The following is a 23961-nucleotide window of genomic DNA, read 5'->3' as shown; positions in this document are numbered from 1 at the left end:
TCTCCCCCTAAATCTCAGCCCCAGTGGGTGTCCTTTCATTATCAGCCTGCTTATTTTGGTTTCATCTTCAAATCCTGTGTCCCCAGAATTTAAACCCTTCAAATCCAGGTCATCCTGTTCCAATCTCTTACGATCCAGTTCCTGATCTATTGATCCTTAAAAATCATGCGTGTCCACCTTAATAGCTGCTTTTCCAGAGTCCAGGACGTAGTCTTGGAAGCTCCTACATTTACTCTGTGCACAGGAAGTCCACTTGACTACGGTCACTTTGCATGTGCTTCATGTCAATCGACGATCTGTCTCTTTAAATTAACTTACACAAATTAACAGGCCTTTGTCACTGTCAACGTCATCAGCCTGGCACATAATTTGTCTTGGGTCAGCCCTTTACTGAACTGATGTCTGCCTCCTGCTCAAAGATGGCCGGTTTATCTGCGTAACCCTGGCACTGTGAGACGTCCTTCTTCCACATACAGACTCTCTCTCCTCCCTGTCCTGTTTCACCTGCCCACTAGAGGTCAGCTGATCTAGTCATCTGCCTGCCCAGCTGCTCCTTTTACACAATTAACCCCACTGAATACACTGAGACCAGTTTTCAAACGTCTTTTGCTGCAGTGTCTAAGTTGCTGTGCTGTGGTTGAGCCATTCTGCTTGCTTGTTTCTGGCTGCCTGCCTATTTCCAACTATGAGACCATCAGTGCTTAACAAGCTGCGCTTTACCAGGTAGGTTTCAGTGTTTGCATTTGGGCCCTCATTCTTGTTGCCAGTAACTTGAAATCTGAACACCAGTATCAGATCATCTGTGCTAAGAAATTCTTCTGAACAAAAACGGTAACCACTCATCACTTCATTGATTCAAGTCACTGTTTTCACTTCAGTTCAGAGATTCATAGTGCTGATGGTGAAATTTGTTCTTTCTGAAGCTAAGTGGTCACACTACCGTTCAAACACACGTCAATATTACACGTTAGTGAGCGCATCAGCCTTTTGATTAAAATAGGGATGTTAACTTACATGCCTTATGTAACTTACTTTAGATAATTTAAGTTAAAAAACAAAGCAAACACACACGATACTCCAGCCCTGATCTCCCACAGTCCTGTGTTTGATTCAGCCAACCTACTATTATCTACTAGAAGCTTTTTATCTGGCCAGTGACATCGGTGATTCACTGACATTAGAAAATAATAATAATGTATGCTGTCCCCTCCTGGTCTATAACGTACAACACTTGACACACTCTGTGTGGGCCAGTCAAGTTCTTCCACACCAAACTCATCCAACCATGTCTTTATGGAGCTTTGCTTTGTGCACTGGGGCACAGTCATGCTGGAATAGAAAAGGACCTTCAACAAACTGTTGGCACAAAGTTGGAAGCATAGCATTGTCCAAAATGTCTTGGTATGCTGAAGCGTTTAGATTTCCCTTCACTGGAAGTCAGGAGCCGAGCCCAAACCCTGAAAAACAGATCCATAAAGAGGTGTGTCTAGGTACATTTATCTATATAGTGTATATGTTTTGCACATGTTTGTGTTTCAGTTCTTTTTTTCAGTGTCTCCAGGTCAAATCTGTGGTGGCTTTTTTCCCCCATTTTGTTTGTTTGTTTTTGGAGTCTAAACAGTTATAACAGTTATACTTATGGGGGTTTTAAGTTGGCTTGTAGAACATTTCCTCTTTTCTTTCTTTCTCTTTGCCTCCCTTCACAATGTATGTTTGTGATAATGAAATTTTTGAAGAAGCAGAGCTGATGTATGAATGTGAACTCATTTGTAATGACTGAGGCGGAGGTGCGGATGGTTTGCTCTACCCAAGTCCATTAGTCCACATATTGCTGTTTACCACAAGAAAATGTATAGTTAAACATTGTTCTTGTGTGTTCAGTCTTATACTTTCATATGTATTGTGGACATTATTCTTCCACATTTCCACATTTTGAAAAACTGGTTCCCCTTGATGATGAAAAGGAGTGTCAGTGTTTCTGAAAGCTCATTGTTGAACTTTGTTCATGCAGATTCCTCTTTGTTCAAAGTGGGCTTTTACATATAGGATCTCCAAATATTGGATACGGAGTTCTTCATTGTCAGGTTTAGTTAAGCTGTTAGGTTTAACAGGTAATCAACACGTGACATTATAAGTGATCTCCTTTTTATAAATAAAACTTATTTAATAAAATAAAATTTACTAAATGTATTTTTTAATTAATGGACGCCCAAAGCCGATTAGAAAGAGGCGTTTTTTGTCGACACTGATTAAGCTAAACAAAACATGGAGATAAATCAAGTTATCAACTTGCATGCCTCCTGTTATGCAGCAAACGAGAAGGAGAGAGACAGAGATACTCAGACAGGGAGACATGTTTCTGGACTCACGATTTCTTCTCAATGGGATACTGATATTAAGCCGAAGGAGTTGCTAAAGCGCCTGTGTGAGTGGAGGGGGGAGGCAGAAGTGAAACACACAGAGCGAGGGAGGAGGGCGAGCTGATCGTCAGTCAGTGTGTGAGGGAAAAGGCGAAGTAGAGACCTGCTCACACACACACACTGCCTCTCTCTCTCACTCTTAGACACTCTCGCACCCCCCTTCTCTCACTCTCTCTCTCTCTCTCTCTCTCTCTCTCTCTCTCTCTCTCTCTCTCTTTCTCTTGCGCTCGGAGCGAGAGGGGACGGGGAGGGAAGAATGAGGAAGAAGTCCGCCGTGCTGCGCGCCTCGTCCCAACAAATGCGGGATTGCTGATAAAGCGCCGCTCCGGTCATCCGATCATACAGGTCGCACTGTATGGAAACGAGGAGTAGGCAACAACAGAAAACAACAGCAACAAATAAAACGCTGTCAATGCATGGGAATCCGGACTCCTCTCCCTTTCTTTTGTGCGTCTCGGTCGGTGGACACGCCGCCTTGGCTAGCGTATAAGAGCTCCCCGCGTCTCCATTACCATTCCCCACTACTGGCTTACCTCCACTACTCCTCCTCCTCTTACTCCTTGTACTGCTACTATTATTAGTAGAGCTATAGTGCTGCTTTTACTATTGACAGTCTTCTCCGGATTGTTGGACACTCTCTGGATAAAAAGGTAGGACATTCTGCAGTTTTCTTGGTGCGTTTTCAGCGGGCATACTGATGTAAATGATGGTGAGCGCTGGGGGTCTTTGCCTTTCACCGCATTGTCTGGGGAAAGCAAGTTTATTTGGAGGGAGGCTGAGGGAATGGGATGCAAAGGGGACAGTGTCGCCTCATGGAGCCCCGATTGGACACTTGAAAGCACCATGCGTCGACAGGGTTTGGATGCGATGTGGAGACGATGTTTCCTCACCTCATCCTCCCGCACCAAGCTGCGCTTTTCTCCCTCTTTGATTTAATAGAGAAATCAGCACTGGTTTATAAATCACTGGGTGCGGCTGAAAACATTTATTTGTTTTTGTCATGAAAATTTAGAACCTGGAGGCTCGTTTCAGAGGCTGTTCTTTCTTTTTTATTTTCGTTTTTGCAATTCACTCCCACCCTCATTCCCTGCTCTCCCTTCCTCTTATGTTTAAGTCCCACCGCCTGCCTCGCTTATTTCTAGAGGAATAATAATTAGCGATGCAGAGCACGTTCAGATAACCACACTCACACCTTTTATAGGCTTTCAATGTGGAAGTTGGGTGGCAAACATGCGCAGTCCGGGCTAAATTTCCCCTTAGAGATGGTAATCCTCGCAGAGGAGCAAAGATCCAATCGCTTAAAAGCGCACTGAGATCCACATTTGCGCAGTTCTGCACGTCCCCCATCATTTGCGCCAAACGGTGCAGTGGTGTTGGGACCACTTGAGTGCCTTTGTACATGAGCGCAGAGCAGGTTGTAGGGAGGAATCCGAGTCCGGACCTCGTGGTTGAGTTTGAATGGGTTTAATTCATCGTTGTTTCAGGAATCCATCCTTTTTAAGTTGGATTTTTATTCTTAAACGTGAAATCCGGGGACAAAAGCTTGTTTTGCCTTCTGCATGATGTGTGTGTAAAACGTTATAAAAAAAAAGGAAATTAAACAATCTCAGAGCTTCACACATCAGTCAAGTGTTCTTGTAGACCTTGCGCAGATAATATTAGAGGAGGCAGCAGGCAGCAGCTTTTCATTCTCCTGACGTGACACTATAAACGCTTCGTCTTGTGAGGAGTGCTTGGCACATCAGGCAGGTACCATCAAGGCTTTCCAGGCAATCTTTTCCAGCTGACTTCAGTCGGAGCTTTATGGCCGTGACACAGAGGAGCTGTGGCTAATCCACTGTAGATGGTATGAAATATTTATTTATGACAATGAAATACTCAAATGCAGCTAAAGCTCTTTGCTGCTTTACTTACTTTGCAGCAGTGGTGTACTTGGTAATTGATGAAATATCTTGTAATGGCGCAGTGGCAAGGTTTCATTTTGGACATGACAATAAAACTGATTAGATTAGCATACGTGATGCATTTTCCAATAAAAAAAACTGACCTTTTTCTATATTTGCCACCAGATTCAGACTGCCTCTCAGTGGGTCTTCATCAATCAGTTATTAGGCCTGTTCTTAACCTGGTTGAGGAGAGCATATAACACACACACACACACACACACACACACACACACACACACACACACACACACACACAGATGCACAACTTTCTCCAGGCATATAACCGCTACAGTGCAGCAACTGCTGGGTCACTATGTCGTGAATAAGTCAGTGGTGAGTGGCTGTGGGGAGGCTGAGCTTCATCTTATCTGGAAGGAGCAGGTTTAGCATAATGCATTCGATTGTATGATGTGAAAGGTTTAAACTACATGATTATCATAGTCATCAAGAGATTTCACAACCTCCACTTGAAGATTTCTGCAATTGCTGGAAATGTTTGTAGCTGTGGCTTCTGTTTGCTGCCTGTGTGTGTTGTTATGGGGTTGGGGGTTGGGGGGATTGCAGATAAAGGTTGCAGTTTATGTTTACCTGCATACAAAAGAAAGTCTGAACAGCAATGTAACGGTATAGCTTTACAAATCAATGTTTAAATTGGTTGTAAATTTTTAAGAACAAGACCAGTTTGATAAGATTTTTATTATGATTTTAATTTATGTTCCCACACTCCTGAAGGTCTGCTGGTCCTTTCTGCAAAATGGACCGCGTCTACTGCTGTTTACAGTAAAAACAGACTTGTTTCACGACAAGGACAGGTCAGGTAATGCTTCTGCTGCCAGTCTCTTGGAGTAAAAGCCATTTTTTTTTACAGATCCTGTTTTAGCTATGATTTTTCACTTCTTGAATTTTTTTTTTAGATCTTTTTTTTTTGCATCATAGTAGGCCATTAACAGAAATGTGCTACCTGACTATCCATTTTAAGTGTTGGTGTACTGCCACATTACAGTTCTGTAATACTGATAAAAAAGATTACTGTAAACCATTTTCACTTTCCCGTACTCCATTTTGTTTGTTCATGTGACAAACAGCTTGTCTCATGCACAGATTTGGTAATCTGGCAGCCAAAATAAAATATACATACTGTACTGTAAAGAAAACTTTGATTTATTTAAAATACTTATTGGACCACTGGGAAAATTTTTACTGCAATCCAGCTAGTAGCTACTGTGAAAAATTGTGATCAAGGCTGAGCTGCACTGTCGTCATGCTCACATCTAAATGAAACATTTACAGACACAAACTACTCACCCTGTCAAACTGAGAAGCGGAACACAAACGAATTATTGTGATGTTAATCTTAGTAAAGTTTTGTAAACAAATGAATTACCAGGAAGATTGTCAGCCTTGATTGGCCACCCCTCTGCTTGCTGCCATGCACTACTTGGCAGTAGTTGGTGGCAGAAATGCTACACTGTTATAGCACAGAAAAGACAAGGGTGTTGTTCTACAAAGCAAAGCTTACCTGTAATCTGTAAATGTTGTGTTTATCCCAGATAAACTTATCATCCATTGTAGAAAGAGACGGTGTTTACCTGAAATATGGTCTAATTCCTGAAATCAGTAGCATTAGACTAGTACTTTAAGGATAAGACCGAGGCTAGCAGCTGCCTCCGACCATGGTTTTTAAATGAGTAACCGGTGATAAAGTAATTCTGTTGTGTCTTTGCAGTTTGTGGTTATGAAGCCCGTACAGAATGATAAAAGATAAGTCCAGACGAGGATCCGTGCAAAGTATTGAGCTGTGTATCATATAGCTTCTTATGATGAAAAGCACAGTTTTCAAGTCAAAAGTATGTTTGTGTCAGTGTGTTCACAGCCTCTACATCTGATAAGACTGATAAGATCTCTCTTTACACCCAGTCTGGATAAGGATAAACTCTGGAGTTGATATAGCAAACATGTTAGCAGTTATCTAACAGCCAGTCGAAGATACTCAACCTTGTAAGTCCAGCATTAAGCCTTCTTGTGCTTTTTTTGATCTCCATCAACTCGTGGAAATATCTCATCAGCTGCTAAATGCTTCGCTTTGTTTACCAGCCTGTTGCTAACTTTGCTTTATTAGGACATTTTCCACTGATAAGAACTGCCTTATCCTGCTGAGAACAAAGCCAATGACAGCAGTGAGACTGAACGAAAACGGCAAAGTTGCCGGTGGTAAAACCAAAGCAATTAGCTTAAAGATGCTGTAGAGCTGATGAAACACCTGTTGGGTGATATAAACTGTTTGTCACTATGAGCAACTCCTTTCACATTATACACACTCAGTGATAATACAGAAGTATTGAGTAATGCTGCCATAAAAGCAACTAGTGGCGTCTGTGAGGTTTTGACAGTTGCCAGTTCTATGCAACATGTTGTTGTTGGATGTTAAAACAAATAAAATGTTTCAAGCTTTCAGAAGAACAAATAAAAGAAACCTTTTAGAAAACCCACTGAGGTACAGGGAACTGGAGCGATGGTGGACCTAGGATTCTGAACCTAGAAGGAGGATTTAAATGTGGTTAGTTTGAGGATGACTGCTTTCCTTCGGTTGGTTCTTCTCCCATGAATGAATGGAGCACTGGAGATGAGGGGAGTGATTTATTTGATTATTTTCTTTTTATGTTTTTTTTTTTTATCTACCCATACAATTCATTTGCCAGAGCTTATCATCATTCTCCCACGTTTGTCACATCCCAGACAGACAGACAGACAGACAGATAATGTCAATGAATAAACAAAGTAACAGAGAGTAGGAAACAGTCCTGTGTACAGTGCCAATATGATCATTTCCTTCACTCCCAGTGTAATAATATGACAAGACATCTTGGCTTGAGGATTGGCTGCAAGGCAGATTCAGGCTAAAAGAGCTCAACATCACCCTAATGATGGTAAATGCAGGCCATTGATCTTCAAGTGTTTGCAGGGGCTAGTGTGCATGTGTGGGTCTATGCATATTTGGTCTTATGTGCCCATGCACACACAAAGCCCTTCAGTTTTATTTCACCAAGAGAGATGAGAGTACGGTAGATGACCTCTCATTTTCCTGTCTCCCATTTCTTTCTATCTGTCTCTAGACATCTTAATCTGTTTCCTATATTACATTCCTCTCATCCAGTCTCTCTTTCTCTTTAGATGCCTTCCTTTACCCATCGGGTTTACTTTATATTTTTTTTCCTCTCGTTCCCACTCACTGTTTTAAAGTTTTATCATTGCCTCTTACATTCAGACTCCTCCTCAGAGCAGCGGGCTGAGACATTTTCTTTGTATTTTCCTGCAGTATTTGTGTTGCTCATGGTCGGCAAGTCTTTATTTTGCAACTACATCACTTCTAATATCTGTAATTTTCCTGCATGACTTGGTATCTGATGAACATTAGAGGTTAATGCAAAAACTCGGTGCATGTCTTTTGTACACTATTGTCTTCTTTTTTCTCTTTTTCCTATTGCCTGTTGGTCTGATCAGCTGCCTTCTTGGTATCTTTGGGTGCTGCCTTCAGAGGATCCTGGTGAATGACTGTACGATGGAGCATCTTGCTTCATTGTAGTTCTGTGTCTCATAACTTTACATATTGTGTGTGTGCCTGTAAGTTTGACTTTTTTGTTTCTTGGAGCTGGCTTGGTCTGTCTAATGTGCTCCTCTTGAAATGGAGCCAAGTTTTTGAGGTCATAACACGAGGGAAAATCATGGCAGGATATTCTGAAACCCGATATTTCAATTACCACATCCAAAATAGCAGCCAGTGTTCAGCAACTAAGCCTCTCTGTTAACAGCAGACACATAAACACACAGCCTTGAGTTTGGTACTGATATCAGCCAAGACATCAATTTTTACTTTATCAGCCGCCAGTATTAGAGAGCGCAACTGCAGTGAGTCTGCCCTGCAGGGTGTGTTTTGCAGACGTACAACAAAACAGGAAGAACAAACAGACCAGGTAATTATTTGAAGTCATCTGATGTGTAAGCTCCTGATAAAGTGTAGAGCAATCAGACTTGTGTAAGCAAGGTTTATGAAGGACCGCTGAGGATGAATTTTAAGCATGTTGGTGAGAAGAAATGAAGCGAGGGACAGAAACTAGAGCATGGATTGCTGGATGTTATTCCCTAACCAACAACTGCTACTTGGGTTCCTTTTTGCAAGGCACTGCAAATTCCATTTGTCTGTTTGAAGACATGCAAGCTCCTAGTGTTCATTAGCCCATCAGTTTCCTAATTTGTCCTGTTCTGGATCACATGACTATCAAAGTGGCACCAATAAGATGAATATCATTTGAATAGATAGTTGCAGGAGAAAAATGGAGATAATGAGCAATAAAGGCTTTGAGCTTTGATTAAAATGCTTCTCTATGATGTGGTTTAAAACATGGTCTACATTAATGCAGGACCCAGAGTATCTTACATATTAAGTAGTAACCTACAATTTTTACTGATTTTGGTGAGCTTTAGAAGTTCTGGTAGGTGGGTTTATTTTTACCTTAGTACTGGGCCAGGCTACCTGTTTCCAATATCGATGCTAAGCTAACCAGTTTGTGGTTGTAGCTTCATATTCAATGTACAGAGCTGGTGTCAATCATCTCATTCTACTCCTAGGAATGAAAAGAAATAAGTGCATTTTCCAAAGTGAACTATTTTCTTCAAGGATTAACTTCTTAATCACACATTGCCTCCTATGGTGAAAAAACATTTAGCCCCTGCTTTCTGAAAGCTTCATTATATTCAAACCATGAATGGCTGTGCTGAATCCAATAACCAATGCTGGCCTCAATGGACTTTTTCATATTAGGTGCTCTTTGGAAGAACTGACACACTCAAAGAACTTAAATCGTGAATGAGAATTTAACATTTTTTTCCCTCTTGTGGTGACTATTTGACTCCTTTTAATGACTGACTCCCTTTTAATGTGTGTGTTTCATGCATATAAAGACATACAGGACTTGACATCATGAGCAGGGTGGGGTTACATAAAGGATGACAGTTCCATGTTATTACCTCTGACAGCTTATTTGAAAGGTCTACATTTGAATGGATTTTTTTTTCTTTACTACAAGTTTTCTGAAATATTATGTTTAGATAATTGATGGATGATCCATCTCCACATTCTCCCACTGATTAAAGTAAAGCTAAAAAATCCTGGATACGAGCGCTGCCAGATCCTCTGAGGATTTATGACTTATGCTACAGACTTCTTACAGGAGGTAGATATTTGACTTCACTTTAGGGGAGCTCCCATGTCGGCCGTTTTTATTTTATGGTCATTAGTTTAAATATGTAAATGAGACTGTTTAATTAAGTATGTGATAGTATTTCTAAAATTTCAGAGCAGAAATCTAAAATAAAACACATCTAAATGTGTATTTTGGGTGTTTTCTTTCCACTAGTCTGAAAGAAGACAAAAGCAAAATTGCTCAAAATTGACCTGTGCATTAAAAAAAGTAATAAAAAAACCTCTAGTTTCACCTGTAGTGTCTTCCCTCTAGACATGGACATTTTCATTCATACATTTCTGTTGTACTCATTAGATACTTTTTCTGAAAATATCATTTTGATTTTCTAAGATTTCAGACATCTCACCTTGAGCATCCACTAGTGTACGGAAGTAACAGAAAACACATTGTATTGTCTAGAGAACAGCTGGCACAAAGAGCATGCTTTTTATCCATCAGCCTGCCTGAACAATGACATCGCTAAGTGAAAACAACCAAATCCCAAAGCACATTGAATTATTGATTAGATGGAAATGCCACTCAAAGTCTTGTGTGACCACACAAGAAGGCCGTAGAAGGCTACTGGATCACATTAGCCAGGAGGAAAATGTTTGGTTATGAGCTTGCTGAACTGAGGTTTAATTAAGTAGATGAGTAATTTCGATTGGAATTGATTTTCTTAACATCTGAGCAAAACTATTACAACACAGCTGAGCCCACTCAGTAGACTTCAACATACCAGCCAAACTGAACACACGTCACACTTCATTTATTTAACCCAAATATTTAAAATTCAGCATTGGTGTACTGATTATGCATTACACAGTAACTGATTTATGCAGCAAGTAGCTGTCAACGACATTAGGGACCGCATGTGCATACTCTCTACAATATGTACAATATGTGAAAGAATGTTCAAACATTGATTACATTCCCAGTGCAAATGGCCTGTGTGCTGATCATTTAGTGTCAGGCCCTATGGCTCCCAAGCCTCGCTTCATGTAATACGAGAGAAAATCTGACTCATATTGTTAGAGGATTCACTGCTTCATCCATAATGAGTATTGTTGCAGAAAAAAAAGGAAAGTACTGATGTAACTATTAATGTTGGGTAAATTGTGCTGTGTCTGCCTGTAAGAGCGTGAACCGTTAATTATCAGGAAATGGATGTTGGCGTGCAGTACAGTGTAAGAAGCTTGTTTGAGGAGCGTTCTAAGCTGATCTTTGTTTTGGGTCTTGGTTCCGTTGTTACTGATCCCTGATTAAAAGCATTACTACTCCTGTGTGTGCGGCAGTGCTTTCACTTAAAGTTCTACAACGTGGTAAAAGTTTGCTCCTGGGTAACACAGATGTGAGATGTGACTAATGAGGCAATGAACATCATGTGCGTTGGCCAGATAGTCATTCTGTCTTGTTTGTCCAGCTGGAACATGAAACAGTTTGTGGGTCCTTTCAAGAAAATGGTAGGAAGATAATCTGTACAGGAGGAAACATGTCTATCAACAAGCAGCTCATTGTTCCTACGATACTGTTCTCAAATTGATCTGTTTGCTGTCACACTAGTTGTTTTGTCATCTTAAATTGCAAAACTGATATTCATGGTCCCCATAGGATAAATCCTATAGACTCAGCACAACCACAAGATTAACGTTTATCAGTTCCAGCTGAAATGTGTCACCAATATTGAATGATTTGCCATTAAATCTGGTCATATCATCTCGATGCAATTCAATTCAATTCAATTCAATTCAATTAAAGTCAGTAATTAGAATTACTAAAGAATTGCTTTGTCTACCATTTGAATGCAGAGTGAAGTTCCTGCAATCTGCCAACATGTGCACATATACAGATAATACTGACCCGAAGGGACTGTATACACTGTAAAAATAAAGTTAAGTCCTCCATTTTTTTCATTGCTTGTGGACAGCTCCGTAGAGTATGCACGAGTGCACACATTCAACATCTGTCTGTACGCTCTCGTGTTCTTTAAATGTGGCAGCACTGAAAGGAGTATTTGCATTTTTCTTTTCATCCTCTTAAACCTCAAGGGAGGATGTGTGTGTCTTAGAAAATTGTGCTTAAATGTGAAATCACCCACATCCCTTTCCCTTCATCTGCTTCCTTCCTCCTTTTCAAGACCACCTATGCACAATGGCTCCCTGTGCAGTTTAGAATTGATTTTAAATTCCCTTTGATAGTTTTTAGGATACAGTATTACATGGCCAGGCTCCCAGTTATGTTATGATCCCAAGTGGGCCAGAGCACAGGCGCTGGTTCAGTTGGGGATCTTCAGGTTAGTGTACACTAAGGCAGGCAACCCTGCATCCTAGAAAATAGAAATTGACTACTAATTTGCCACAAAAAACATGTATGAGAAATACAGCATATAGACAAACATATTTGGACACACCTTTATTACTGAATTCAGGTGTGGTATGAAGCTGTTTTTCAGGGGTTGGGCTCTGCCCTTTACATCTAGTGAAGGGAAATCTTAATGCTTCAGCACACCAAGACATTTTGGACAATGCTATGCTTTCAACTTTGTGGCAACAGTTTGTTGAAGGCCCTTTTCTATTCCAGCATGACTGTGCCCCAGTGCACAAAGCAACGCTCCATAAAGACATGGTTGGATGAGTTTGGTGTGGAAGAACTTGACTGGCCCTCACAGAGTCCTGACCTCAACCCCATCCATCACCTTTGGGATGAACTGGAACAGAGATTGCGAGCCAGGCCTTGTGGTCCAACATCAGTGTGTGACCTCACAAATGCTCTACTGCATGAATGGGCACAAATTCCCACAGAAACACTCCAACATGTTGTGGAAAGCCTTCACAGAAGAGTGAAAGCTGTTATAGCTGCAAAGTTGTCTGTGTATTTAGACTGCGATGTTATTAAAGTCCATATTGGTGTAACAGTCAGGTGTCGCAGTATTTTTGTCCATATAGTGTTCAGTCCATTTTAAATCAACATATGTATAATTGTCCTTAGAAAATTAAAAGCTATATAAAGTTCAATAATCAGTATTATTGCTTTGTCTAAATGCATAGACTTGAGCACCTTCATACACACCCGATAACCATGCAAATTATGTACAGATGGATTATTCTCCCTATGGAAAATGTCCCAACAATGTGCAATTAGCTTGTTATATGTGGTAACTGCACTCAATATGTGTTGGGCTACAGGGAAATGTTTACTTTATTAAAATGAGCTCAGCTAATTATGTTTTTTTCTTCATCAAATTTTATTATCTTTTTATGTTTGTGCTGATTAAATCACATGGAAGCTCAAGCATTGGGATATTTGTGATCTCTTTAATATACAGAATATTTCGGTTGCTGTCTGTAAACTACAAACACTTCAAAGTTTGTCACTTCTCTGTGGCTCACTGGTCGAGATAGAGGGAGAGAGCCCAGAGGTGATAGGAAGAGTAAATGAAAAGAGAGGGCAAATAAAATGGTTTTTTTTCCTGATTGTTTCACAGAGGTTACATTCTGAGACACAAATAAAGACGCCCACACCTCCGCACAACCCTCTAGATTTTGCGCGAATACCGTAGAAGTGTAGGTTTCATCCTTTGCCTGCATGCCTCGACCCATCTGCCTGTTTGTTGCTCACATACACACGGCTGACAGAGGGACGGAGACAGTGAACAGTGGTCAGTACTGTTCACCAAGAAGGTTCTGGGTTTGAGCCCACGGGCCAGCCAGGCCCTTTCTGCCTAGATTTTGCATGTGTGGGTTCCCTCTGGATGCTTCAGCCTCCTTCCACAGTCCAAAGACATGCAGGTTAAATATACTGTACATCAAAACACCGAACCACAAGCCCGAATTTTGCATAGTGACATGAGGATTAGTTGAGTCATTGATTTTTTGATTTGTACAGTCCTATTTTGTTAACAGCTTTTTTTATTTTTTTTGTCAGTTCTATCCGGTTTTAGAAATGCATGCAATTTGGATTCAAAATTTCAATCAATTGATGGCTCCTGGCCAGGCTCCATGAGGAACAGCAGGGTCGTCTGGCTGGGAATCTATACTGCTGAGATCAGGAGCTCAGGTTTACCTTAGGTGTGGTTATTTGAACTTGCTGCCCCTAAACAGCTAAGCAAAATATGTTCACTGAAAACATGTTTTTATTTGTGTGGTTTTGGGTTTTTAAGCTTCTTAATGTCTGAAAGTGAACTGGGCTGTTTATTTTATTTTATTTTTGTTTTATTTTTGCAAAGCATTGAGTGTTGTTTAGTGATGAACCACACCAGTCATAATTCTGCCGAGGTGATGTGTTTCAGCTGTATTTTTCTCAGACAGATGCAGATTTGACCTTTTGCAGCCTCAGCACATATAAACCAAAACTGTTATCCACTCAGCCTCTAAACAAAGTTGTTTATAACATTTGCAGAAACTCATCTCAACCCAAATTCTTGCATTATGCTCTTGCTAGATAAGAATGTTAAATTATTGTGGTGACAATTCAAATTAAAGCAGACAATCACACATAAACATCCCCCACATGCTGGAGGTCTGTGACAGTCTAACCTGAATTACTTCCTGTTTTTCTCATCTCTCCAAAGGTTCAAGACCTTCATTAATCCTCAGCCCACAGTCTGGACGTCAACATGGGCCGCTGGGATCACTCATCCCTCCTGTCCCCTGGCCTGAGGCTAGCAGTCATCGCAGTCATTCTCCTCCTCAAGCTCCATCCCTCACTGGCCGGCGCTCCCCCTGAGCAGAGCTTGGGTGGCTCCGTTTCTGCGGTTTCCACAAATAAAACTGAATGCCCCAAGGCTGAAGCATGCTCAAAGGGGGTGATCTTACCTGTTTGGGAGCCCCAAAACCCATCATTTGGTGACAAGGTTGCCCGAGCGACGGTTTATTTTGTCGCTCTGGTCTACATGTTCCTGGGTGTGTCAATCATTGCAGACCGTTTCATGGCATCAATAGAGGTCATCACGTCACAGGAAAAGGAGATCACCATCAAAAAACCCAACGGGGAAACCACCACCACCACCGTTCGGATCTGGAACGAGACCGTCTCCAATCTTACCCTCATGGCTCTGGGCTCTTCAGCTCCTGAGATTCTGCTGTCCGTTATAGAAGTCATAGGTCATGAATTCAGTGCTGGTGCATTGGGCCCCTCCACCATTGTGGGCTCTGCAGCGTTCAACATGTTTGTCATCATCGGGCTTTGTGTGTATGTTGTGCCTGATGGCGAGACGAGAAAGGTCAAGCACCTTCGTGTCTTCTTTGTCACGGCCACCTGGAGTATCTTTGCCTACATTTGGCTCTACCTGATCCTGTCTGTCATCACACCTGGCGTTGTGCAGGTGTGGGAGGGGCTGCTCACATTCCTCTTCTTCCCCATTTGTGTGGTGTTCGCCTGGGTGGCCGATCGCCGCCTGCTGTTTTACAAGTATGTGTACAAGCGCTACCGCACTGGCAAGCAGCGTGGCATGATCATCGAGACCGAGGGAGACCGTCCACTTCCGCCCAAGGTATGTTCAGGGAAATTTTAATTATCACTTTCCAGTACAACTTTGGTACTATTTTTGTAGTAAAGTTACTACAGTGTTTTCATAAGTTGTATTAAACCTTAACTATCCTTTAACATGACTAACATTACTCGTGCAGTACTCATACCATTTCTAGTACTCTTTTGCTTCACTTTTGGTGAAATTAGCATATTTCTTATTTTTTAACTTTATTTTTTTGTTCATATGACACATCATGCTTTTTCATGACAGGCTGACCAGCTCAAACACAAAGAGACTTATCTTTTTGATTGTGATTTGGGCCATTTTCATGTGTGATCCTCAATGAGATTTGTATCTGATTCCTGATGATGTAATGACTGTGTGAACAGTTAAATCAGAATTCATGTGGTTTCTCTCCCACTGAGCATGCTCACATGACTGTTATGTCATTATTCATCAGCTGTGAGCATTGGTAGACAAAGTCAAAAATGGAGGATTATAGCAATCACAACTGTGAACCTGGAGATGACAAATGGAACAAATATAAGGGAAGAAACCTTGTCCTTGTTCCTTGCAGCCTTTGTCAACAAGGAAAATGCTACCCTTTCTTATTCCCACCAGAAATCACTCCAAGGTGGCAGTGATGATGATGATGATGTCTAAGTGTTGAATTTCAGAGTTAAATTCCATCTCAGCGTCTCATAAAGAACCTGGCAGTCATGTCGAGAGCTCTCTGTATTCCAATGGTATATTAGTTAGAGAGCAGTCGACCAGTAAAAATTAATTAAGCTCTCCTCATCCAAACATGGGCTAGATAAAACAAAGGAGGAGATAAGGTGCTCTGTGTAGGTGGAACTGAGTTCATGAGTAATGCGTATCTGAAACAATTATCTGAATTAATGAATGGAATTCTGCCAAGGTAAACTCATGCCATGAAGCTTATTACTGCAAACACACACAAATACTTTTTAAGTATTGTCACTGTTTCATTTCCTGCTCTGACTAATATCTGATGCTTTGTGTGATGTCCCATGCAGTGCATTAAACATCATCTAATTAAGTTCTCTGTATTATGGTTTTGGATACATTTATTCACCACACAGTTAAATGAGAGTCTCTCAGTCCAGTAACTTGTGTTATTGTTTTTCTCATTTCTTTGATGAGATTATTAAGAGTCAGTACTCCATTAGCACACAGAGAGCACTTAAATGTCAACTTCTGACTAAAAGAAATTACTGAATCAAGCCAAACAGTCTCTCCGGGGTGATGGGCAAATAGCTTATTTTTAAATTAACAGCCTTCATTTTAAAACAAACTGAATAGCAGAACAACCTCTTTACTGTGAGAGAAACAGATGGCTGACAATTTGGTAACATGTCTGATAAAAGATGATGCTGCAATCTGCTTGTTTTCACATGCACAGTACAGATTAATGTAGACTGTTTGTGAAATTATCTTGCATTATGTTATAAGTTATATTAGATATATAAGAGTCCATTTTTGACCTAAACTGAGCTGAATCCTCTCAAGCTGAACTGAAAGAAATTCGCATTCAAAAAATTTTAAAATAGATCACAGGCTACAACTTTGAAACATGAATAGTGATCCATGGGGGGGATGCATCCAGAACAGGGTAGGACTTATACAAACCATACATCTCTGCCTATTTTTAAATGGTTGTTAAAGGTCATTTTTGGTACACACCCAGTTCTCAGTTAACCTCCATGATAGCATGAGAACTGTTTGCCTTCAGATTTTGCGCCAAAGCCTCCAACCAACTTCAGTGCTGACCGAATAGTTTTCTTTTTCATTATAAGGTGGACATTGAGATGGATGGGAAGATGCTGAACTCTCACGGTGTTGACTTCCTGGATGGTCCGCTGGGTTTGGATTTAGATGAGAAGGATCTGGATGAGGAGGAGACCCGCAGAGACATGGCCAAGATCTTGAAGGAGCTCAAACAGAAACACCCAGACAAGGAGGTGGGTAACAAAATCAAAAGCACCTCACATAGGGTGCAGTAAAACATACTGTTACCGCTGTTCCCGTCAGGGCTGTTTTCCTCATTGTTGTTTTCCTGTATGCCAAATGAAATGACAAAATAAGCAGCAGCAGATGACACCCTGTATTTGCTCCTATTATCGCAGTGATTATGGTGATGAATGCAGTTGAAGGTTTCATCACAACCTCTCAGATTAATTTTATAATGGCACATCTGAAAAAAGAAAATTGTCAATTAGACTGAGCAGAAGTTTAATCAATATGTGAATAAAAATTAAATACAGATACACTGACATCTGAAATTGCCAATTCGTATTCTGTCTGGCCAGCTGACTGTCTGAAATTACATGATAAACACAGGAATTTGTCTTTGTGTCATTGCTGCAGAGTCTTATTTTAAACACAGAGTCTTATAGTGCCTACTTGGGTCTACGTATACAGGACAGCAGTAAGATATGAGGCAGATTTACAGTTCCTCAAAGTGAAATTGTTTCATTCTAAATCTGAGCTGATATCATGAAGATAAAAATAAATCAGATTAAACTGTTTTTTTTTCTTTTTTCTTTCTTCCTACCTCACACTTTGCAGAGCTCTGTATTTGAAAAGAAAGCAATATATCGTAGCCATCAAGTATGGCATGACGTGGTTTGTTCGGCTCAGTTCTCTTCAGGTTTAACACTGAAGAGCATAAATGGAAGCTACACACATCATGACAAGCTTCTGAAGTGGCAAACCTTTTTTACATGCATGAGAGCCTCCTGAAATAAAGTTTGACGCTTTTGCCCTCGTCTCAACATGAATTAACAACGAGGCTGATTAATCAGTTACTTACTTTATGGTCGTACTTTAGGCAGGGCTGCTATAGTCTTGTTTTTTGTAGACTTCACCAGCTGTACCTGATAGTAGTCATTTTCTAAAGGTCCAAAACTGTCATGTGAGCTTGGAGCTGGATCCTCTCGTTGCAGGAGGACTTCTCTTCTAATGAACTTTCCAAGCTGTTCATGTTTCTTTTGGGGCATCGTACAGCTGTGTAAAACCTCATAAAGGCATAGATTAATCTGATGCTTATTCCTCAGTGTAACTAGTGTGACAGATCCTGCTGATGGAAATTTCACTGTTGTTTCTCTGTTGACATATTATAACAGAATGACTCATTGTAACGTCACTGTTCTTTGTTTATAATGTTGGATTCACTCACGTGAAACAGCATTAAATCTTATTTATCCAGACAAGTTGTTGTTAAACAGTGTTGTCTTGCTGAAGCAGACAAGTTGACAAAAACATTCTTTCCCTCAATAGCAGATACTATTCCAGCTGTCTGGTGGATTTTAGGTCATGCAACATTTCAGCAAAGACTGCCACGTCCACTGATCATGCTGAAGAAAACATTTTTAGGTAATTTTGTGTGCCTTCATGTTTTCTTTTACCAGGTGGAACAACTCATTGAGCTTGCCAACTACCAAGTTCTGAGCCAGCAGCAGAAGAGCCGTGCTTTCTATCGATGCCAGGCCACCCGGCTGATGACAGGTGCTGGCAATATCCTGAAGAAACATGCAGCTGATCAGGCACGAAAAGCAGTCAGCATGCACGAGGTTCGCTCCGATGCCGGTGACAATGACCCCATCTCGAAGATCCTTTTCGAGCCCGGCTCTTACCAGTGCCTTGAGAACTGCGGCACAGTGGCAGTGAACGTGGTGCGACGTGGTGGTGATATGGGCAAAACGGTTTCTGTGGAGTACCGGACAGAAGATGGCACAGCCAACGCTGGCTCGGACTACGAGTTCACAGAGGGTGTGCTGGTCTTCAAGCCTGGCGAGACACTGAAGGAGATCCGGGTTGGGATCATTGATGATGACATCTTTGAAGAGGATGAAAACTTCCTGATTCACCTTTCCAATGTCAAGGTGTTGACATCAGAAGGCGAGGAAGCAGAGGAAGGCGAGTCAGCCAATCATGTGGACTCGGTGGCATGTCTCGGCTTACCCTCCACAGCGACCGTTACCATCTTTGATGACGACCATGCCGGTATCTTTACTTTTGAGGAGCCTGTATGCCATGTGAGCGAGAGTGTTGGCACCATGGAGGTGAAGGTGCTGAGAACATCGGGGGCTCGCGGCGTGGTCATGCTGCCATACAAGACGGTGGAGGGAACAGCACGCGGAGGAGGAGAGGACTTCGAAGACACTCACGGCATCCTGGAATTTCAGAATGACGAAATCTTGTGAGTAACCTTAAATTTGAATCATAATGAAAACTATTAAATTTATTCATGCAGATATTTACCAGCTTCATGGTCATTTTCTGCATGATTTTCACGCCCTTTGTCAGTGTGATATTGCAAATGTTATTGCTGATGATGTGAGAAAATGAGGGTGTGAGTGTGATGTGGTGGTCATGATGAGCGGCGAGGCGGACTGCTCATTGGGGGACTTGGCAAAATCAACCATTCCTCACCCCTTGATACTTTATACTTTACATCTTCTACTTTGCCTCATTCAGACTCTTCTTTCATCTTCGTCATTTTTGTGACTCCTGTTTTCTTTGAATTCTGCTGCTGTTTTAGTCTTCTGTGGGTTTTACGGATTCCTACGCTCTGGAATGCTACACATTCAGCACAGTAGGTTTAGGTTTTGAGTTGCGTGATTCAAGGAACTGGGTTATTTGTCAGCCGGGTAATGGTTTGAATTTCAATTACACAGAATGTTAGTACACGGAAATTGAATGAGAAGTGTTGAAGCTTCCACAAGCAAGGCACATAATGGAAAACCAGGAGGATTTGGTTGCTGGAATTGGTACATGAATTAAATGAGCAGCAGGGAATCATGCTAAGGAGCATCTGTCTTGCCAGTTTAATTTGGATACACAAAGGCTGTTTAATAAAGTGCCAGTTGCCCTTTTAGGTGGCTTTATACTGTGAGAACATCCTGGAGCAACCACTCATGCAGCCCGCTAGAGCCTCTTTTTTTTTTCTTTTTTTTTTGTTGTCTTTCCTGTGTGAAAAGAACTTGAAAGTCCATTTAAAGCAAAGCTCTTCTTAGTCAAAGGCAGAGGTCTTAATATCTGATGGTGACTCATGGTGAGGTCCGTGATTGCCGTTTGACCACATTTAAGGAAGCCTTTCACCGCTGTGGTGATTTTGCTCACAGCCAGCTGCTGTGCTCTTCATCCCGACCCACTCAGTGTGGCGAATTAGCTATCAGCCAAGTGTTTGTACACTGTTGAATACTTTGGCTTGAAACCGAACCTAATTTCAAAATCCCCTTTTTGTGCTTTACATTTTTTTATAGTGACAGCTATTCATACTTGTGTGTTTCTTGCCGCACATTTACTTCATCATTACTCATCAGTAGCTGGTAATATGACACAGACTCAAATGTCACACACACACACACACACACACACAAATGGCATCAGTAGTTGACTTAGATGTTTACAGCACAGTGGAACTGATAGAATCTGGTTCTGAAAAAACAGCATCAGGTGAATGTATAAGGATAGTTTGTTAGTTGGTTTTGTGTTTTTATTAACCATATGGATGCTTATGTTTGGACAAGTGTCGTGCAACTGCTGAAAATCTGTTTTCAGTATTGCATTTTTTGCACAAAACTGAAATACATACTCATAATGAGAGATGACATTTCTGTTTTTCATAAAACACTCAACTGGTTTGTGTGCAGAATGATTGCTGCTGCTGCTGATGGCTGCCGCTCTTTTTCTCTCCCACATGTCAGGGTGGGCGTGTTCATGATGTCGCCACAAATTGCTGTTTGCATTTTAGCCTTCCTGTGGTGGCCTGTAGGCCTGTTGGACCTGTCGCTGTAGCGGGAATACAATAAACTTCACAGCTTTAAGCAGCTGGCCTTTTTACTGTTTGGGCCATGTCCTAGTTTTGAGGAGTTGTCTGTAAGGTTTGAGAATGTTATAATTTTATTATAACAACTTAATTGTTTTTTTTTACTTTACTTACTCTTTACCAGTACTAAACCCACTCACCTGATCACTCACCATGTCCCACCACACACTATTTTTAAGGTTATGATCTCATGGTGGTAGTCTGGATTTTTACAACCTTAAAGTTTTCTGTTTCTGTATTTATTTGTACTTGCTCACCTTTCACTTTTGGCTGCTTATGCACCCTCAGCCAAGGATAGTCTGATCTGTCTTTACTCCATTTTAGTCTTTTTGTCATCAGATGTTTGGGGGAGAAGGTTTTCTTTGTCTTCTTGGAAAGCTTAAGCCATGTTGGGAATTCCTGCTGTTGCTGTGGGCCTGTAAAGCTAGTGATATTGGATCTGATATGGAACAATATAAATAAACAAGTCTTAACTTGGTTGAGACATGCAGTGGGGAAGAGATGTAGAGCTCTGTTTCTTGCTGGCACACATCACTTGTTAGTTGCAGTGGGTTGCCTTGGAAACCAAAAGTTTGCTTACAGTGTTAGATTGAAATATTCGAATTGTTTGTGAGGAAGAAAGGCTGCAGTGACATGAAACAAAGTTTGCTGTCATGATGAATGAATGGAAGAGATGCTGTCTTAGTAACAGTAGTCTAAAACTCGCTCTCTCTCTTCTGTTTTGGGCCAGATTTGAAGCAGATGTCTGCAGGGCTGGCTTTTTCAGCTTGTGGCAGACTACATAGTTTCCATGGCTTATAGCTCTTACAGCCAGGACTAAGTGGATTTTAATAACACTTTGTCCAAATCAAATGATGGACAGTCCTTCCGGCTATCATGGTTACTGTGTGTGTACGTGTGTGTATTTCCTTGGGAAAAGACCCAGAGGTGGAGCACTGTGACTATAAACTACAATACGAATGCCTGCAGTGAGAAGCATTTGGACCTCGGCTACATGTACGCAAGGAGAAGCCATTTTGTAACCAGAAAATTACAAGTTTCATTCCCACATAGTGTCTTTCAACCACTTAATCTCTAAATACACCTCTAACTCATGTGTGTTGAATTATTTTATGCAGTCTTAAATAGTTCAATATAGTTGCCTTTGCTTAAATAGCAGCCTAATATGTGATAATAAGAGCTGTAAGAAAGTTTGAAGTCTTTACTTTGCCTGCTTAAATACATTAAGGGGAGCAGAAAATTTGGTTCTTAAAAGAAAGGTCTCAAACATATCAACATATATATACTGTAGCTAGTTAGCTAGGTTCTGCTAAATAGCCACAGTGGGTGATTTTAGACTGCCCTCAAAGTCGACCATGCTTATTGTTTTTTGTTTTTTTTTTAATTGTTCTTTAATCTTTTTAACATGTAAAATGATACATATTTGGTTTCCAAGCTTTTAGGGCATGCAGTTGGTACTCATTTATAGTTAAGTGATGCGCTGTGCTTTGTCTTTCGGGTAAATTTTCACTCCTTTAATGTGACGCTAGTTAAAAATAGCTTCTGTGGACACACATTAAGAGCATTGTTGTGTTGTTGACGAAAACTGCAAGTGCAGTAAACAAACATATAACATTTACATCAAATACACGGTAGGGATTATTACCTAAATAAATTGTCACATACCATAGCATTTAAAGCCTTAAGTAATTAGCAGCACTTGTCCCAAGATAACATATGCATTTCCATAGAAATACACAGTGTATGTCTTCAGTGAGCCATCAGGGTGTGAGTGTGTCCCTGCAGGGAAAAGAAGAGGTCGTTTTTGCTGAAGAAAAAAGGAATTACAAAATAGCTGATCTAAATAGGACTGCCTCCAGGCTAATTCTACCCTGATTCTGTTTCTCAGAGAGAGAGACAGGACGCCGAGGGAGACAGAGACAGAGAGAGAGAGAGAGAGAGAGAGAGAGGGTGCAGTTATATACATAAATGGGTGAACGGAGGCAGTGATGGGAGGAGGGACAGCAGAGAATGATGGACTGGACAGAGAGGGGATAGAGAAAGAGAAAAGTTTTAGATCTCTTAAAGTTTTGGACTTTTCTTCATTGTGACCGTCTTCCCTTTATTTTCTTAAACCATTTTACCTCTTCCCATATCCCCTTAAATGTATCTTTTTCTGTGTTCGTAAGAGGCCCTGTGCAATTTGTCTCCGAAATAGTTTGTGAGAGCTGGTGTGTTCTTTGAAAGATCGAAAGGTGTATGTGTGGGAGAGGGACACTGAGATGGAGAGAGTGACAGAGAAATAAGGAGAGTGCACAGACAACCAGCACACAGCACTCGGCAGTGTCAAATTATCTCCATTTTAGTCTTCAATGCAGTATGTCATAAAAAAATCCCTTCTCAGTCCTGTGTGTGTGTGTGTTCTGCACTCTGCTATCCACTTTGTGGTGTATTGCACTAGTACACACTATGCCAGATTTCGACAGGTCTTTTCAATTTCAGGTAACTCTTAGTACCATTGCTAGAAGTACTACAATTGCTATTGCACTTGCAACTATTGAAGATATTTTTACACTGTTATTTAGTGTTATTACTATTAGTACTACTGCTACCTCAACTACAACTTATGTTTCTAAATTTAAAGCCATTTAGTCGGTTCAGAACTGATTATTTTCTTCCATATAGTACGATGTAATATGGCACTCTTGTCCAACGATGACGATTCAGAAGGAAGGTCTATTAAGCATGAGTGAAGTGAAAATTGTAGGCTGGTTTTGTGAGGTTAGAATCGAGTATACCTTGAAGTAGGTGGAACGGTCAACTGAAAATAAAAACTTAACTCTAACCTGCATAGGAAACAGGCAGAATTATTCTGCTGGCCCTTGGCTAACTTTGCATTCCTTTCAGGGGGAAAAAAGGTTTTGTGGCTCAATACTGGACTTGATAACTTTTTTAAATAAACATTTTCCTCACTATAGTGCTATTGCTCAGATATATCCGTACTACAAATAACCAGCATCAAATCTGTCACATGATAAGCAGTTTTATCCAG

At 40.9% G+C, this 23961-nt stretch overlaps 1 protein-coding gene across 4 annotated transcripts in view; it reads left to right on the top strand.

Moving 5' to 3' along the window:
- The first annotated feature begins 523 nt into the window (after window positions 1–523).
- Window positions 524–23961, top strand: part of slc8a1b (solute carrier family 8 member 1b) — a 124346-nt gene continuing 100908 nt past the window's right edge. Inside the window, exons 1-4 of one of the 4 annotated variants that reach the window (XM_046401091.1) lie at window positions 524–723; window positions 14177–15097; window positions 16894–17058; window positions 18508–19298. In XM_046401091.1, coding sequence (XP_046257047.1) covers window positions 14222–15097; window positions 16894–17058; window positions 18508–19298 — 1832 coding nt within the window. In that variant the 5' untranslated portion in view covers window positions 524–723; window positions 14177–14221. Of the gene's footprint in view, window positions 724–2643; window positions 3071–14176; window positions 15098–16893; window positions 17059–18507; window positions 19299–23961 lie in introns of those variants that run through there. The other 3 variants (XM_046401088.1, XM_046401090.1, XM_046401089.1) reach the window with 3 other exon arrangements.

The sequence above is a fragment of the Scatophagus argus genome, chromosome 10 (genome assembly GCF_020382885.2).
Source record: "Scatophagus argus isolate fScaArg1 chromosome 10, fScaArg1.pri, whole genome shotgun sequence".
Taxonomy (NCBI): Eukaryota; Metazoa; Chordata; class Actinopteri; family Scatophagidae; genus Scatophagus; species Scatophagus argus.
Note: the sequence above shows the minus strand (reverse complement) of the source record. Positions and strands in the feature narration are given on the sequence as shown.